The sequence below is a fragment of the Colius striatus genome, chromosome 5 (assembly GCF_028858725.1).
Source record: "Colius striatus isolate bColStr4 chromosome 5, bColStr4.1.hap1, whole genome shotgun sequence".
Classification (NCBI taxonomy): Eukaryota; Metazoa; Chordata; class Aves; order Coliiformes; family Coliidae; genus Colius; species Colius striatus.
In genome coordinates, this window is record NC_084763.1 from 11,700,446 (window position 1) to 11,719,539 (window position 19,094).

At 38.2% G+C, this 19,094-nt stretch overlaps 1 protein-coding gene across 3 annotated transcripts in view; it reads left to right on the forward strand.

The window, feature by feature from the left end:
• POU6F2 (POU class 6 homeobox 2) overlaps positions 1 to 19,094 on the forward strand; it is a 322,297-nt gene that overhangs the window by 118,811 nt on the left and 184,392 nt on the right. For all 3 annotated transcript variants that reach the window (XM_061997033.1, XM_061997035.1, XM_061997036.1), the window contains exons 3-4: positions 13,327 to 13,418; positions 14,350 to 14,578. In XM_061997033.1, the coding sequence (XP_061853017.1) occupies positions 13,327 to 13,418; positions 14,350 to 14,578 (321 nt within the window). The remainder of the gene's footprint in view (positions 1 to 13,326; positions 13,419 to 14,349; positions 14,579 to 19,094) is intronic.

Below are 19,094 nucleotides of genomic sequence, written 5' to 3' on the forward strand. Positions count from 1 at the left end.
TGTCAGAGCCTGGTTCTTCAGTGCTAAACAAAGTTGTATAAACTAAAAGAAAACATTTAAATTCTTATGAAGCCTTGCAAAGCCTGGCAACCTCTCCAAGACCTGAGGGTAGTTCCACACACTCACTCTGTGCAGAGAGGTCTTACCCCAGAAGCATAAAGAAACATCACCAGTGTCTCATGGTTGTGTTATTTAGCTAGTCTGCTAACAAGAGCTACGTTGTTTAATGCAATCTTTACTGTATTGAGCTGAATACAGCTTATTGCAACACTTCTGCACCAGGGACAATGGAAGTAGAAGTTTAAGTCTCCAGAATGAATCCTGAACTTTGCAGTCTTATGTTGTTCATCAACTAGATTTTATATTCTGTATCTATTTTAAACGCATTTCCTGTTGTGATTATTTTGGCTTAGGTTAACAAAGTGAAGGAATGTGTTTCTACCCTCTGCAACCCTGTCTGTGGTCAGTTTTTGAAAAGAAAGGATTGAGAGGATGCTGTGGTACAACATGCACCTCCCTTGCTTCTCTGCAAATAACCCATGGACTGCTGGAGCCATGCTCAAGGGGCTTCAATTTGTTCCTCGACCAGTGATCTACAGTAACCGTATCCAAAAGTCAAATGCAGAGTTAGGAGTATTTCAGCAGTGAAGCAAGAGAGCATCATCAGAACAGGAAAATGTTCGATAACAGATCATGTGTTCAACTAGCTAAGGAGGACGAAAGAAAAAGATATTGTATCTATAAGTCTAAGTAAGCCTGTGGGTGTGTATTAAGGACTTAACTCAATTTGAAAAATGTTGCCCAAATTTGTTTCTACCGTGAGTAAGGCATTTCTAAGGCTCAGATGAGCCATTATACTTATCCAGCATGACATCTGTTAAAATATTTTTGAATGAAGAGCGTGTATGGAGCATACATAATAAGATAGCTTCTGTGAGCACGTTTGTATTCCTGATGGACGAGAATGGCTCATTTGGAGCCCTCCCAACTTTACCCTGTTTAGGAGGTGTGCTAAGATCCCAGATGAAAATCCACAAGAAAATGTAATTAGTGGAACAAAATTTAGTGCATATGCCCCACGGCTAGTTTTTACATTGCAGTAGCTTTGCTGCTAATTTTCATTCTTCTTCGAAGTACTGAAAATGAGATTATCAAGTTAGAGACCTAATCACATCACAAAATCAAGTCTTATTTCACAGTGTTTTAGGGTTTTTTTTTTCTTAAAGAATATTTTTAAAGGGATCAAATAATAATTTCATTAAGAAAATACACCAAGCAGGTTCATAAACTTGGACATTGGATTGTAATCTGGCAGGACCTAACCAATGGAAACACTCACACTGAAATAAAATGGCCAATTTTCTTGAGTAAAGAGTTATAGAATCCGGCTTCTGGTTCACCAAGTTTCAGCAAATGTTACAGCCAAGTTATAAATATTTGAAAAACAGGGAGAGTAATGGAAATGCTGACACAACTTTAACCATAGATGCATAAGCAGCACAGTGTTGTAATCTGGTGGTGCTGTTTTGACAGTGGTGATAAGATAATGCAATCCAGGCCTGGAGCACTTTTCCCTAAATGTATCAATATGAACCTAATTTACTTAGACCTTCATATAGTCATTCACATTAAAAATCATTTTGTAGTCTGATGTATAGATCAAGACAGTTCCCTTCTCCCTGAGTTATACCAGACAGGTATATGTTAAAGTACACATAAAATAGGCAGAGTATTAAATTGCTGAGGTGGTGTTTCTTCAGACTTGTCTTCAGACCACCATTTACTAAACAATATCATAAGAGCTATATATCCTTTGGAGTGTTAATGTGTAACCAGAACAAACAGAGGACATAGGAAAGGTGGAGAAAAGTTAGATATATAAGCAAGAAAAAGTGAGTTATTGATTTTATTGACTGGTCTGTTAACTTCTGACATTGCAATAAAGCCTTATTTATTTGTATACAGAAGACTCAATTACATAGATACATATCATTTTAACAACTGGGTTATTTACAGAAGAATTGCAGCTTCATAAATAATATAGACCTGCATTTTTCACACCAATGTTTATCCATTGTTACCATCTAGGGAGTTGTGGTGTCCACAAACGCACTTTGGAGGAAAGTCATTAGAATAACATTAAGTAAAAACAATGCTATTGTAACAAGACACTTGTGAAGTGCATACTTATAAGTGCTGTGCTTCACAATGGCTGAAAAAGAACATATTGCATTCTGTTTTCTATATACAACTGTCCTGTGAATGTCAATCGTACATGTTGTGGTAAAGGACCAGATTTTCCCTCGAAGCTCATTGTTTTAATTGAGAAGATGGTAAGTATGGTGAGAACTGAATTTTGGGGGTTTTAGTGTGATTTCAGTCTAGATTGAGTTATGTACCCAAGCATCTCTTGCTGAGTGAAATCTACTTGGTTTGTTATTATCTATATAATCAGCAGGCCCTACAGAATAACAAGGAGAGTAATCTGAGTGATGGTTCAAGGAAATGACTGATAGAGACCAGAAACTCGCTTGGGACTATATAGTCAGTAGTCAGCAAATATTACATTCTCTAGCAGTCCTTCAGCAGCAGAGAGATGTGAGGATGCAAGGAAGACATGTAGTGGCTTTTTCCCAAAGACAACAAAAAGTTATCCCAGAAACCTGAGAGCAAATTCCTTCAAAGTGGAGGAAAGGCAACTGCAGAGCCCAATTGCACAGACATTGTACCATATCCAACCTTTACATTTCCCCCAAAGATAAAGTAGTGTCAGATGATAAGTTGTCTGTGACTGGAGGAAGCAGCATGCTGGCCATACCTGCCAAAGCAGCCACCCTAATCAACGTGCTTCTTTGATCCAGGACTTCTCTAAGCTCTGACAGCCCAACAACAGTCTTTGCAAGTGAAATGAAAAGAGCTGATGAAGGTCTCACAGGAACTATGTGGCGGTTCAGCACTGAGCCTAAATCGCAATTTTGCCAGATTAGCACCTGATCTTTCTTTTCCTTATGGCAGCTGTAAGGAACAGGCAGTGGGAGTACTGGCTATTTCAAACCAACTCTGGCTGTCTTTTGCATATCCTCAAAGCCAGATACACTAAAAGAAGTTATTAAGAAGGCAACAACAATCCGCTTGCATAAAGTATATCAGGTGTGCTGACCCATTTTTTGTCTGCCAAAGGATCTGACTTGTAGGAAAGGTGGGCCCAGGGTCCTCTTTGCTCCAGGTCCTCTGTGCTCCAGACACAGACACCTTCTGCACTGAAGCCACAGAACTGTGTTAGAGTGGCACATAGTGTGTGTATGTGTGTGTGTGTGTGTGTAGAGGTCCACGTGAGCACAGCTGTCTGGCTTCCACACCAGGGCTGGCTTCTGTCAACTTGGCTGGGAGTACAGACAAAGAAGTTGAAATCTGTTTGACCATATGTACCTCTAGACATTGTTTTATTTTTCCAAATATAGCTAGATTCTTCTAAAGGCTTGCATGGGTCAAAATCAGATTGCAGAAATACAGAAATGTTTAAAAATAATTTCTTTAATACAGGATAGTTTAAAAACATTTTCTTTAAATGCATTTTTAGAAGGAATCAGTCATTACTTTTTGCCCAACTCCAAATTATGTTTAGTAGGCACGTACACATGGTCTGAGATCTGACATAATCCTCAAAATAAATAATATGACAAATGGAAGCTGATGCTGGTTTTGTGTTGTTGTGTAATGGAGTTAGAATAATGACAGGACAATAATATAATAGAATTCTTCAAAGCTTTCACTCTACTTGACTTTAAGTGGAAGTAAAATCTTAGAAATGAGAGGACAATAAAATAATGCTTTGTAAAAAGGATAAAAGAATAATGTTACCTAAGTCTATTAGTGACATAACACACTATGAATGCACTTAAATTAATAGCATCTTTTACCAGTAGATATTTTTCAATTACTGTAATGCTGAAAAAATAAACAGAACGATAATATAAAAATGAAAGGCATGCAGGAAATTAGTTTGCTTGAAAATACATGTCTATATATAGAGAGGCATACATATATATATATATATATATATATGAATACAAGAATTCCAATGGATTAGAAACAGTTTGTATATTCCATGTAATTTAATCCTGTTAGGATGTATCGCAGTGCCCTCTCTCACTCTTTGAAGCAAGTCGCCTGCCGCCTAGTATTTTGGCAAAGCTAAGTCATGAGGCTTCTTTTTGCTTTTTTTTCCCTTCCTGCACAGCATGTTGTTACAAAGAGGTCTTGCCATGACAAGGCGTTACTAACCAGGAGATCATTCTTGCAGGATGACTATCATGGGATATGTCGGGGTTATGTGTAAAGTTTTTTTAACCTGTGCTGTATTCTTAAACCTTTCCTAGAGAACTAATCCAACATGTGTGAAATCCACTTGGAGTTTGACTCACATAAAGGCAAGATCAATGTATTACAGGAACAGTATCCAAATGTTTGTAAATCACTTGGTTATTTCCCTGCAGATCTGTTTTAGGGTATTTTTAATGTGAGAAAGACCATCTTAGTGTTGGCTATGGAGCATTTCACTATCACTGTCTGGTAACTAGCTGCTGAGATTCAGGAGACAGACAGGATGATAATGCTGACTACTAGTTGTTTTAGTCTTTTTCATATTTTTAGCTTTTTAGCTGTTGGACTACAGAGGAAGGTGGGAATGGAGGGAGTTGAGGGGAGCCAAAAGCCCTTGCTGTGCAATTTAAACTTGGTTTAGTGATGGTCAGGCTTGGTATAGCTTGCAAAACCTGGCCAGCAGACTGAATGCTCCTTAAAAACTGATAAATGCAAAGTGTTTGGCAACTCCTGGCAAAAACTCCTTGTAAATAGTCACTACAATGGATTTCAGACAATAATAAAGAGACAGAAGTTAATTCAGTTCAGGATTTACAAGATCTGGAGGTATGCATACCATGAGTTTCTGCAGCTCCCAGCCAACACTTTCATTTGAAATAATGGCTTACCCTGCTGAGCCACATCATGAGAACTTACTGCAGATATCAAGTGGCACAGGCTGCTTTTGAAGGAGGAGGGCTATTGAATTTTTGTAGCTAGGAATTTCTGAAGGTACGTGTGCAGCTAAATAGGTTTATAATGTAGACTTACCAGTTTTGTGATTTAGTCTGATCTAGGAGCGTCATCTCCTGCATACAGAGTTGCTGCTACTGTTAAGATTTCCTCCTGGATCTCGACTGGACTCCTACAGTACATCGCTCTGTGGGATGGCTCTTTCAAGAGTCTCAATAAAGTCTGAACAGCTGAACAACCTGTAATGAGACACTTGATGGAGCTGCCCCACAGGGCTGTGTAAAGACCACAGCAGAGAGTGTGAAATTGTTAAAGACACCACAGGGATGAAACCAGACAGTGAACTCAGTAGCAGCAAGAGTGATAAGTCACTGTTCCTTGACCATACTTGCTGGTCAGGACACTCCAGTAAGGGTTTATGTATATCATGGCGTCCATTTTACTGAATGCTGGCTCTGATGAAGATCTAAGTACTAGGTGCTTTTACTGGGTTTAACTGAACCTTTCCTTCCTTAACTAGACATTCTCCACTCACTGAATCAGATGATCGGAATTTCTAAACAAGGCAGGACCCTGGGTTCATCCCCTTCCCACCTTACTGCTTTTCCGTTCTAGTGCCTTATCCTTTGCAAATACGCCTATCAATGTAGCTTGTGAAAAGCCAAAGATGCCAGACTTGCTAACCTTTTCCTTTATCCAGAAGCCTGAAATTACCAAGAAGCAGAGGCTGTCCGCATGTATTGCCTGGCTTTCAGTAGCCTGCAGTGCCAGCAGCCAAGCCCAGGATGGGTGAATTGTGCAAGGTTCCCCAGGCAAAGAGCAAGGGGTGTTGGAGGCTGCCTTATTTTGGGGAGGCTACAGGAGTCAGATGGAGAGGATGTCAGGAAGTTGGGCTTTTGGTGGAAAACTGTCCTTCTCATTACCAATAAAAACTCATGCATGGATAAATGCTGCAAAAACTGTAACAGAGTTGTAGTTAGCTGTAAAGATGACAAACAGTAGCAGTTGTGCCAAAGTAGATATTCTTTAATGTGCTCACTCTTTGGCATTTAGTAAGCTTCCAGGGATGGAAAGAAAGGAAAGTTTAATTTAGAGAAGCCTCCTGCCCTTCTTAGCTAGGGATCAGCTGCCCAACATGAAATAATAATGCATTCAACTGTCCATCTTCTGGTAAGTAACCTTTATCATCATTGCATTCACCAGCACTAACAGCAAACAGTGAGTATGAAATGTTGTATGAATTCAGGGAAAACTGATAGGGTCTTTGTGACCTTAATGTGATTATATTTGTGCTAATGCATACAATATAAAAGAAACTAGAACTCTCAATATGAAGGGTTCAATTCATAAAAAATGTATGTACCATTAACAAGAGATTTTTATGCACTGTACTTAGGGGGTGAGGAAAAGTAGAAAGAGTCTATTTTGAACAAAGAACATACTTCTGCAACTATATCCTATCTTATCTTTTTTTGCGGTAGTGATGCTTCTCTCATGAGGTACCTGAAGGGGAAGAATATTCATATAGGCACCAATAAGGAAAAAATATCACTTGGAGAAAAGAGAAAGAAGAAAACATAAAACAATGAAAGAGGATCAAAAATAAAGATTGGAAAGAAGGGAGTTTAGGGCAGTTGGGAGAGCTGAGGTTTAGTCTTATCTGTGATTTTTATGCCTTGGTGTGGTGTGTTTTTTTTTGTTTGATGGTAAATATAACTGGTGGTTGCCCAGGAGAAGTTCTGTCTAATATAAATCACTTTAATAACCTCCTTCTCATTATAAATGGTCACAGAGTTTTAATGTTATCAGTCCAAAAAGATGCAGGTATGTAAACGCAAGCCAAGCTCTGTGCCTAGGGGTAACGGCCTCAGTGATTTCGGCTACCTTGAGTCTTGCAGAACATCCTTTAGGAGAAAATATCCCCAGGGACTAGGCAAGGATGAGATTTTGTGCTCTGCTGGCAGAGTGATTTTGAGCTCTGCAGTGATTTTGGTAACTCTGCAGTAGCAACTGCTTGGCAGCTTCTGATAAGTACAAAACCTTGAGGTTTAACTTACTTAAGTACTGAATGATACAGTCAGTAAAGCAAATCTGCTCTATTCATTCTGATGTCTAATTCAATCCATTTTGTATGCAGGATTTTTAGTACAGGTTACTGCATTGACATATATGTCAATATGGTAAATCGATATGGCATTTCCTTATCACACCACAAACATTTTCAAAGGTAAACAAGAAGGTTTTTGCACATAGGTAGGGAAAAATTAAAAGGGTTAAGGTATGTAAGTTGAGACAATCTGACCTCATGGAAGATAAGCACAGTCATTGTTGTGCTAAAATGATCGAACGGTGAAGTGATGATATCAACCATGCAACGTTCTTAGGTTTCAGAGTTAGCAGGTGCTGGTTGTAATTCTGCGTGTCCTTAGATCTCTACTTTTTTGAGTTTTGTTTTTTGGGGGTTTTTTTTTGTGAGGCTGAAATTGTTGCCTAAAATGAAAAGCTTAGAATCTGATGCAAAGGTCAGCAGAGAAAGGTAGATTGCTTGATGATCTGTGGGATGACCTGATACTTAGGGAAGTTTTTTGTGATCCAGATGAGTGAATTGTATTGCCACATCTTGGTCTTGGACTGGAAGGAGAAAACTACCTGACTACTTAATTTAAATACGAGAACTCCAGGCTTAAATTTGTATCTTTCAGTGGGTGATTCATTATTCTCATTTAATTTCTGAGCTTTTCTTTACTGAGGTAACAGGAACACCTCCTCTGGTAACTGTAGGAAAATACTGATGTAAAGTGGATTCAGCATAATATCTCAATTTTCTCTCCTGCAAATATTGTAAAACTTAGATGTTTGTGAAATTCTGTGTAGCAATCTGATGGCTAAGGTATTACAATGAGGTGATTTGGAAAGGCTTCCTGCCTACATCACTCAACCTCTGAGGCAGCAGGAATATCAAAATAGTGGAATTAAGACCCACAGTATGGTTCTTTGTGGCAGAATGAGGATGGTTTGGAGGGAATGTTAAGCTGCATCTTTTTCTTTCAGCTATTAAATTTTGTTTAGCAAGGTTGGTCCTGGATCATTGCTGACAATTAAAGTTTCATTTAATGACAAACTGAGTTACTTTAATCAGAGATTATGAACTTCCACACACCATACCAAATAATTTGAATATTATCAGTCCATTTAATTTCTTTTTTTAAGTTAGCTTTTTTTTTTCCTCCTGATAATATGACTTATGATCTAAATACAGCTATATCACATGCTCAGGCTCTGAGTTTATAAGTTTTAAAATGTAAGACTGTTTTTTTTTCTATGGGCAGTATTTTCACTTTATTTCATTCTTAAAGCAGTATCTGTAATGTGAGTTGGCTCAATGAGTTGGCTCTTGATTTCTTCTTGTTACATTTACTGAGAGACAAATGTGAGTAATTTTATGTCACATCATGGAACTATGTCTAAGGATTTTAATATGAACTGTTGCTTGAGCTGTGTTCTTTTGTTAATGGATCATTTGAAAGATTGGCTTAAATAGGCATCTCAGAAGGATTTATATTTTCTTTTGATTACTGAAAATCGAGTATTGTTAAATTTGATCCTGCTTGTTTTTCAAAGTACTGAGTATTAAAGAGAGATGTCCCAGCATCTCCCTGATGGGAGTGGGATCTGATGCAATACACATTGAATTCATTCTTGAAAACCATGTGGAAGTTATTTATGTCCAGATCATCTGCTGAGGCCAATCCCATGCTGTTGTTTTAGTACTGCCTATGAGCGAGCTTTGAGAGGAGACACCAGTGTGCATCGTGCCTTTGAGCAAGCACAAAGGCATGTCTGCAGGTGAACTGGGATGTCCAGAATGGAGCTGAATGTACGTTTAATGCACTCCATTGTATATCCTGTAATGCTCTTCAGTGTGGTCACTTTTGCTAGTCAGCCACAGATTCACTGCAGGCACACGTGAGACAAGGGCTGCTGGGACAGGCAGCACAGGTTTGCCTTACCAGGGCTGCTGGTTGCTCTGGAGCAGCCAAGGAGTCACAGGGCAGTTTTGTGGATTGACCCATGCTTTCCTGAACAGAATAACTACAGTTGAGGAGATCTAGTTGTCTAAACAGTGCTAGTTGGAGAATCCAGATCTGAGATCCCCTGTGCATTGGCTGTGCATTTGTAAAGTGGGGACTAAAGCATTCCCTCCTTCATCGGTCACTGGGAGATAAAGACATTTAGAACTGAACTACTTGTATTGTATTGCTAAAGATGTGAAAGAAACAAAAAGGAGGTAAACTGTGGAAAACGTGTTTATAACTACTGCATTGTAGTTGTAATTTTTTATGAGGCTCAGAGGCCTTGAGATGTTGAATTTTCTTTTCTTTCTGGTGTTTCCCTATAGTTTTCTCATTTTTAAAGGAGATGTCCAACAAGGGGTTTTTTGCTTGGTTTTGGGTGGATTTGTGTTTGGTTTCTTTTTGGTTTTGATAAGAAGAAGAGAAGGTTGCCTTTGTTTTACTTAGCTTTGTTTTTAAAATTATTTATTTTAAGAGGATTATTTTACAATGTTTACAGTGCACTTCAATTTTTTATTGTGTCATGCCCTTTCAGCCCCTTGGTGGGATGAGAGGTGACTATACATGTTATATAATTTATAATTAATTTATGATGAATCACATATTATGAATACTGCTTATTAAATATTAAAGCCTTGTCTACAGTCATGGCTGACCCATGGCAGTAGCACTTCTATCTGCTTATATGGTACTACAGAGCAAACTCTTTGACTTAAGCTGTGATGGCAGTGCTCGGTTATAAGAGAAATCTTAGCTCCTTGCCTAGGCAAACAGTGTTAAGGAGAATTACTTCTCTTTCCCAAGTAAGTGCACTGTTAACTGACTTCTCCCTGCCCCTTGTGCACCAGCAATTGGAGATGTAGGTAGAGTACAATCTCTCCAAAATGTAGTTGAGAACAGAAGGTGCTGCTGTATGTCCTGGTTCCATGCTGCTGTGTGCCTTGCTGCCAGAAAATTGAGCAGTGTTGGAGGATAGCCTAGCAGGAGGTAATGGCCCAGATCTGGACAAGTGGGGAATCTAGACTAGATTTTGACAGATCATTTTTATAAGTGAGGACTGGAATTTGGACAGGGAAATAATTTACCTGCCAAGGTCATTCCAGCATTTGTAACTAATGAACTCTCAAACAAAGGTGGCAAAACAGAGGGGCAAAACAACACAGGAGATTGTGTGCAACCAGTTTAGGGTGATGGTCTTAATGAAGGTATTTTTCCAAGTTAGTAGCAATGTGTCTGTGATTCAGAAATAACAGCTGTGACACAGAGCTCTCCTGACGCCTCAGATCCTCTGAAATCAGAGAAATCCACCCAGTCAACGTTATAAGGCAGTAAAGGAAAAGTTGCCTTCTTCCAGTGTTTTGTGCTCTGCTTTGCCTTGCCGGGAGCTTTGACCTGTGCGTCTCGCTGAAGATCGCATGCAGCAAGGAACAAATGCTGTCACTGTGTGTGATGCAACAGAACTTAACCCAGGAATCCTTGCTTTGCTGTATTTACTGCCAGCCCAGCAGGCAGGTTTTCTTGCACATTGAAAAAACCTTGGCTCTTAAATGGCTGTTACAGCAGGTAGATTAGAAGGGGCACGAGAGAAAATGTAAGAATTTTGGCCTGGTAATACAACATGCATAGTTTCCTACAGGGTGCCATGTAAGAGCACGTTCATACACGGGAAAGTGTGTGCAGTTTTGCTGAGACACCTTGCATCATATGGAAAGTGAGCTAAAAGCATCAGGCAGAGAATTTGAGCACTGAGATAAAAAGATACATCACTCACTATGCATGACCATGTGAGAGGAATGTAATCCTAAGTGATTCCAATTAGTGCAATGCAAAAGGAGTGTAATTAATTTTGGCTTTATGGGCCTGTATAACCCACTTGGACTACATACAGCTTGTGAGATGAAATATTGCCAAACCCTTAGTCTACAGATACCAGGAAACAGTGATTCTTTGGATAGCTGGACCACAGGAAAAAAATGCTAAAGCAGAAGCATATTTCTCCAGAACTTCTTATTTATTTTTTTGTGAGCTCAAGCTATAATAATTGCAATAAAATCTGATTCTAGTAAATATTTGACTCCATTTTTTTTTGCTCTTCCCAAAGCTTTTATGGGACAGTTTAATGATGTGACAGATTATTGGGAACTTGGTTTAGTATTAATTAAATCACACACAAAGACAAAATTCACAGCCCTTAAAACTTCATAAACAAAATTGACTTGTAAGATTTGATCTTAATGGGGAGTGATATATTCATTGGTATTGAGCCTTTGATCTAATATCATTTTATACATACAGCTGTGATGAGAAGATTAAAAAAAACCCAAATCATAACAGTATATGGAAACTATCAAAGGTAAAATTGTGTTTATTACCACAGCATTTGACTTTGTATAGGAAAAGCCCATACTGAAGAAAATCTATCTTTGGTCTTGGGAATGGCTGCAGCACTAGGATTGTAATGCATTTAAAAGAAACAGTTTTCACTGAATCTCTCATATCTAGTTACATTTCTTTCTTTTCAAGTAACTCAGATGAGTAAATTGTACATAAAACATTTAGTGACAGTGTCTTTTTGTATGTTATTAGACAATCGGTGGAGTCCTTACCAATTAGAGTAGGTCAGCTTATTCTTGTTATTAAATGACAGTTTTCATTAAAATGCCAAACATATATTTATAGAATTCACTTTATAAAATGTCAGCAAGTCTGTATGTTTTTATTAGTTCCAAATCAGATATTTCAATAGACCATTTGTAAGTATTCCCAAAGCAACATCCATTTCTGACTTTTTGAGACCACACAAAGATATTACAAATTAATCAGATTTTCAGATTTGTGCATAAAAACTCTGCACACTTATTGTTTAATCTTATTCTGCAATGCTGTTATGATTGACAACTTGCTGTAGAGATAGAAGTCAATTGAATAATATGTAGCAGTCAATTTTATTTGTACCTTAATGTGCTAAAGTTTTCTCTTTTTTTTCACATTTCCATTATTTATAAGTTGGTCCCCTTGGAGAATATATAGAAGAATTTGTTTTAAATGAGCTGATAATACCCTCTTTAAAATTTATAAGGATGACAGAATCCTTTTTCCTTACCGTGCCAGATTGTGCCAATAAACTGGTTCTGAATTATCTTGCACTCGGTATTCACAGGACAAACATTGGAAAATAGCATCTTATTAAGGTTTACTTAGAACAGAATTTCAACCACTCATTAGAAAAAAACCTGACAGAATGGGAGCTACCATAGCAGCCAAGAAACCTGACGCCATTGCCAGGGTTTTTTTTTTAAGAGACCACAGTACTCTTGCAGCTACTTTTGATGCTCACTGTCACTCTTTCATCTTCAAAGAGAAATTTGGGCCTGATCGTGCCATCAGTGCCAAGAAAACTTTGTGAATCAATGCGAGGCATTCACCTGGAGGCAATGGAGGACTGGGACATAGTTTTGAAAACATCTTGGTACTTTCTTACAACTGATAGGGTGTTCTTCCTTCTCCTTTCCTTCTCAAATCTGTACTGCAGACACAGCAAAATCCAGTAGGGCCGGACTCTGTTCTGTGCTTAGCAAGTCATTAGTGCCCAGCATATAGTTCGATTGTTGGATATTGATCATCTCAATAAATGCTGGAAATCCTTGGTTTCACAGAATTTTGCTCACCTCCCACATGCAATTTAGAAAACAAGCTGTCATTTGGAAGCGTACCTGTTTTCAGTTTTCACAGTGGCTTTTTATTGCGCTTAGCACAGCCCTTGCTGCCTCAGTAACTGACAAAAGAAAATACTTTATTAAGATACAAAGTAGATGTGACTTGATTGTTTTTCAGATAATTTTTGCTTTCAGAAATTAGAATGGCTGATGCTCACCTAAGCGTAAAAAATGCAGTTCCCACACACAGGGAGTGCTCATGTACTGTATGTAAATTGATGTATAATGCAACCCGCATTAGCTGGGTTGATGATAGCTTCAGTTTCACTGCTGTCAGATTTTTGTAGCTCCTTGAATGAGTTGACTGGTCTGAATGAATGTTAGCATAATTTATGCAGCTGATAAGTGATTTGAGTGCTTGAGTTATTGATAAAGCACTTTAACATATCATTTTCAGCTTGATGTTATGTGACATCAGAGTAGAAGGTAATGTGGCAGTCCCCAGGCTTGATATTAAAGTCAGTCTGCTCTTTGGATTTCAGAGGCCAGAGGAAATACAGTGCTGCCTGACACCAGCCCAGCAGACCAGCACCAACACAGTCAGTCCCATCCTGCATTCCCTGTTGGGCCTCAGGTGAGTATCTTTCCTTTTGACTAATCAAGACACACAATTTGAAGATAAGTAAATGACTGTGATTGATCATCTTTGATCTGTGTAATGTCAAAAATGTGATTCTGTTTGGCAGCATTTAGTGTTACCAAAAAGGAGCACGTATGTGTTATGTATGTTTTTAAAGTTATTTGTTTGGAAAGATTAGCTTTTTGTACGTTTTTCTAAAATAAAACCTAAGCAGTTTTACATATTTAAGAGGTTATTTTAATTTGGTTATTTTTGAAATATGTGTCATAATTTAATATTAAAAGAATGAGTAGTTTTAATGAAACCTTATTGGCTGCAGACTGACAGTCTGTCGCACACAGCTCCTGCATTAATAAAGGCATTTCATTATCTATCACACTGTGTATTTATTTCATTTAGAGTAAAATGTAAGCGTAATAGTACAGCACCATACAACATTTTAAAAGATTTCCCATGTCTCTTCACAGTTTTATCCAAGTTCAGCCCTACTCTTGAGAAAATACTCAGTGTTCTTCCCAGGACTGACTTGGTCCATATAGCTTCTGGAAATTGTTACTGTAGTGTTTTCTACTTTTACCAATCAGTTTACAGCTGGGAAAATTCAGGAAGTGTTGCCATTTAATTACTTGTAGACTGGCTTGTGTTGAGTCTTCTTGTATTCATAAATTATCTTTGATGCATGTGCAATGAATTTTCCAGTCTAGATTCGACTGATTGCTACCATGCTATATGACTGTAAGGCTTGCAGCTTCAGCCTGTCAAGTTTGTCAAAACTTTCTGAGTTGGTGAAAATGTTTTTCTAAGATACTGGAAGTAGCACATGTCTATAACGAAACATTAAAAGATCCTGAGCTGGAACAGTTTAAAGTGTGTAATTCTATGCTATGCACAGTAAAATAGGCTTGCTGTCTGTGTTCTGTTACAGCCATTACTGACAGCCCAACAGTTAGCCTCAGCAGTAGCGGGGGTGATGCCAGGAGGCACTCCAGCCCTCAATCAGCCGATCCTTATTCCTTTCAACATGGCTGGGCAGCTAGGGGGCCAACAAGGACTTGTCCTAACTCTACCTACAGCCAATCTCACCAACATCCAAGGGCTGGTAGCAGCAGCTGCAGCAGGAGGCATCATGACTTTGCCATTGCAAAATCTACAAGGTAAGTCATGTTTATCCTTTCTCTAATAGGTTTTTTTTTTGCCTGTTTCACTTTCTCTGTTTTAAACTGAGTTATCTCTCTTTTGAGTGAAATGTTGCTCTTGATGCATATTTAAAGTTAATACTTGGATTGTTTTTTAATACCTGAAAGATACTTAAAGGAATATTTGCATTTTTATAAAAAAAGGTTGGAGGTCAGATTTTGGATTCTATGGGTCAATGAAGTACTTGAATGATTCACCAGACTTTTCTGTCATCAATGATCAATGTTCCCTACCACAGTTCACTTTAAAATGTTAAATGACAGCATGAAGACAAGTGTTCTGTTTCACCACTGCTGATTAGGGTAGCTGAATGGAGGCAACTAAAAACAAAGTACTGCATGAAAAACACTTTCAGAAACCTTTTATTATAAAATCAGAGTTTTCTCAGCTGCCATCAGTGCCTCAGATAATCATTCTTGCTCTTGCTATGAAGAGTCTGCTTTATCAATAAGGTTCTGCCATCCTCATCCAAGCTATTGAAGGAGTTATGTAACTCCAAAGTCAGAAGCAAAAAGTTCATCTCTGTGTGTATCCTCTCCATCATCTGAGCTGTACCATGTTTGCAACAGTTCTGCCCTAAGATACCTGCTACATTCTCCCTGTGGTATAAAAAGAGACTGTAAAGTAGTTCTGTAAGATCCCTGTTCTTCCCTAGTATTCTCTGCCGTAGTAGTCAAACATATATGATGAAAAATACAGATTTAGTTATTTACTACTCCTAATTATGTTGATTATTTCTCAGAAAGCAATTACTGCTGAACAGAACTGAACCAAGTATAGCAAGATAAGTATTAGCCAGTATCTTACAATAGTATTGTATAGTTTTGATAGAAGAGGATGTTAAGCAAGTGACTGTCTAGTCTGAAAGTGATAACATTGTGAGCCAGAAGTGTCAAAATAAAGCTTTAGCTCTTTCAGTTTCTTACTTTGTTTCTATTTCTTGCTGATGTAAATGGGAGGAAAAGTTTTCTTCAAGTGGAATGGTAGTGTTTTTGTATAAATTCTCTGCACTGTACCTCCAGTACTTTTTAGTCATTAAACTCCGGTGGCTGCTGATTACCAGATGAATTGTTTGAAGCACCAAATCCTACAGGTTGTGAAACAGAGAAAAGGAAGAGACAGGTCATGTGTTGAACAAACTCCCTTACAAACTGCATGCATAGTACTCTCACCTGTTGGAGCAGCTACTTGCCTTTACCTTGTGCATGTTTTAAAGTTTAATGTCAACAGACCTCTCTTATCATAGCTGTAAATGGTTTTCACTTTAATGTTTAAAATAATGTCTCTCTCATACCATTAAGCTGCACCGAAGAACCTGTCATTCATAAATCATAGATGAAAAAGACACACTAATGCACAAATTTTACTTGTTTAAAATTTGAGAGTGCATGTAAAGTAGGGAACTGGAGATTAAAAAAATAATGCAAGAACAGGAACGGGTAAAAGCAGATATAACAAAGTGAAGGGGAAGTGGCTTTCTAGCGTAGGTGGATGATGAAATCTTAATGAAGAAACAGGCATTATAAAAATGTATCCTTCCACTCTGGAGTGCTCCAGGTTGTAGTTGCTGGGCATGTAGTATTATAAATAAACATAAGCTCGTGTAGTTCTTACGTCATTTATTCACCCCCTGTTCCACAGCTGGAGGGTAAGGATTAAGCCGGGCAACCTTTGCTCTTTAGTTTAGCCATGGGTGTCTAATTGCTAGCTAAAAGGTGTAACTCTGCTGACAAATAAATTTTGCAAGCAATGACCTTACCAGATGAAAAGGTTTCCTCTCTAATCTTTACTGGTAGATAGAAGCATGGGATCAAATAGGGACTTGCTGGAGTATCAGATGCAATTCTCTCTCTGTGGACGCAATCACAACTTCCACAAACTAGCTGAAAGGAGCAGAACCCACGAATTCACTTAGTTGCATTGCTGTTTGTCATCATCTTTACCCTTCCTTCCCCATCCTCTAAGCAAATGCCACTGCCCTCATTATTTGGAAGTGAAACTGATACATGAGGAGATGGAGTAAGGTGGTCACAATAGCTCTTAACAGCTATCACAGTTTTAAACTCTCTTTCTTCCTATGTAGCTTACTATATGTGTGGGTGGAGGTAGGAGTCAGGTGAGAGTGCTGTGTTTCTAGAGAGCATCTTTAGCTGTGTGTATCATCAGTTCCATTGAACCTGATTAACTTCTGGTCTCTGTTTCTTTGTGATTATTTGAAGGACTGTGTGTTCTGTTTTGTAGCCAGCACTTTTATAGCTATACTTGTAGAAGCCCATACTTACACAGTTCTGATGATTCCTGCCCTCGAGGCAAAAATCAGACCACATTAATCAATTTCCATCTCTTAAAAGTCACTGTGGCACAGTCAGCCTAGACAACTGGGGGACATGTTTTCATCCTGTTCTCTAACCTGTCTTATTACTCCTGTTGTTGTCATGCCTGCTGTCCCTGAATTTCCAGTGCAACAAAGCACAGATGTCCATGTCTTCTTTTTCTTCTCTCACCAGTAAACTTCTAAACTTCTTCATCCCAAACTACCCCAACAAGGTAACTCAAAAGGTACCCTAAAGGCTTTGTGAATACTGTATGAATTCAAAATAGTTCTGATCTAACAGAGCACTTTGAATCACATCAAACACTGATCAAGGGAGTAATCCCACTACCTTTTGTGTGACCCACATATACATACATTTAACTGTTTCTTTTTTCTCGGGGATTTTCAGATCAGGTATAAAGTAATAAGTATGAGACCTCAGGGTGGCTGGATAAAACAACAAAACCCCTTGCTTGTGGAAAGAGAAAGGAACATTCAGTGACAAGTATCCTAGAGGAAATATGTTAAGTATTTAACTTATATTTAAAACAAGAGAAAACAAGAGTGTTTTTAAAAATTCCAGAGTTTGGTAAAATGGAGCGATTAATGATATGGAAATTATGCAGTATAACATTCAGTGAAATTACCTATTCTTCAGTTGTCAGTTACTTATAAATAACTCTTTTTCCCCCCAAATGTTATTTATCTCTTTCTAAACTACTTTTCTTCATATATACCTGATTCTTTTCAGTTCATTACAGTATGCCATTTGCCATACACACTGCTATGCCATATCTGTTTCCTAAGCAAAGTCTGTGTGAACAGAAGGAAGGTATATGTGTCAATTCTTTTTGTGAGACTTAGAAAAATATGTTTTCCCTGGCTGCTATTGAGCGAATTTCATATGCACAAGGAATATGCAAAGAATACAATTTACTGAGATGTTAGAGGATTGGTGGCAGAATAGACCCATCTGCTTTGTAGTAATCAGAAATCCCTGAACATGACACAGATTCACCCATGGAACTTTGGCTTTCCACAAACAGTGCTTTGAAGAAAACAATAAAATCAACAACTGCAATTTTTTACTGTAATCCACTAGTAGCACTAAAGATAAGAGTTTTAAAACCATCCAAGAAAGCTCTTGTCTCGAGAAATTTACATACCTGTTTTCCCTTCACCATTTCTTTGAAATACAGCTGGGACACAGCCATGCTTTTCTAACCACCAAAAATTTTGGAGGCATCACAGTAGCAATAGTGAGGTTGTGAGAAGAGAAAGAGTGAGGCAGGTACCCTGCAAGACAGCATGTTGCCTTTGTGTTGATTTTAGTCTAACTGCTTCTTGTCCTTAAAGACTTAATGCAGAAAACTGTCAGCTTTCCTGTTATCATCCAAACTGGTGTTCATCAGTACTCAACTTTCCATCTTCAAGAAACTTTTCTCTTGGGCTGAGCAATTTCAGTTTCTACATCTCCTTTGCCAGGTCAAACTAGTCTAAGTTTTGGGAGGAATGTGTTCTTGGGGTTTTTTTTTCATTCGAGTTTCCCTTCTCGAGAGTCTCTCCAAAGGACTACATTAATCTCAGCGCACCCAGCAATGCCTGAGAGCTGATATTCATGGAAAGACATTCTCTCCCTAAGCACATCTGTTTTTTTATGTCTGAAAGTAAGATTTCTGTATATCTGAACAGTAAGATACCTCTTGAGGGGACTGAGTTTATTCTTAACATGATTTTTAACCCTGTTATTTCCATGTTGAAATCATTGAGAAATGGGAAGATATTCCAGTGCTGAGAGTTCCTAAACGCTATCCTCTAGTTTTGTTCACTTATTCCATGATATCCTAAGCAGTTTTAGGTAACAAGTTAGTGTATTTTAGCTGTCTTTTCAGTATAGTATATATGTTTGAAATGAGAAGAATCTAACACAGGTCTGCTTACCAGCTCACTGCTGTCCAGTCATGCACCATGGATAACAATACGGGAGCCCCCCTGTAACAGGTTGGCCCAAATACATTACATCCTATAGCAATGGTATCACAGTATTTTGGATGTCTCCACTTGTATGACACTTGAACCTTGAAAGAAATCAACAAGTTGGAGAATCTAGACTCATGGCACTGAACCTTTGTATATTTTGTTTCCACTCCACATTGTAC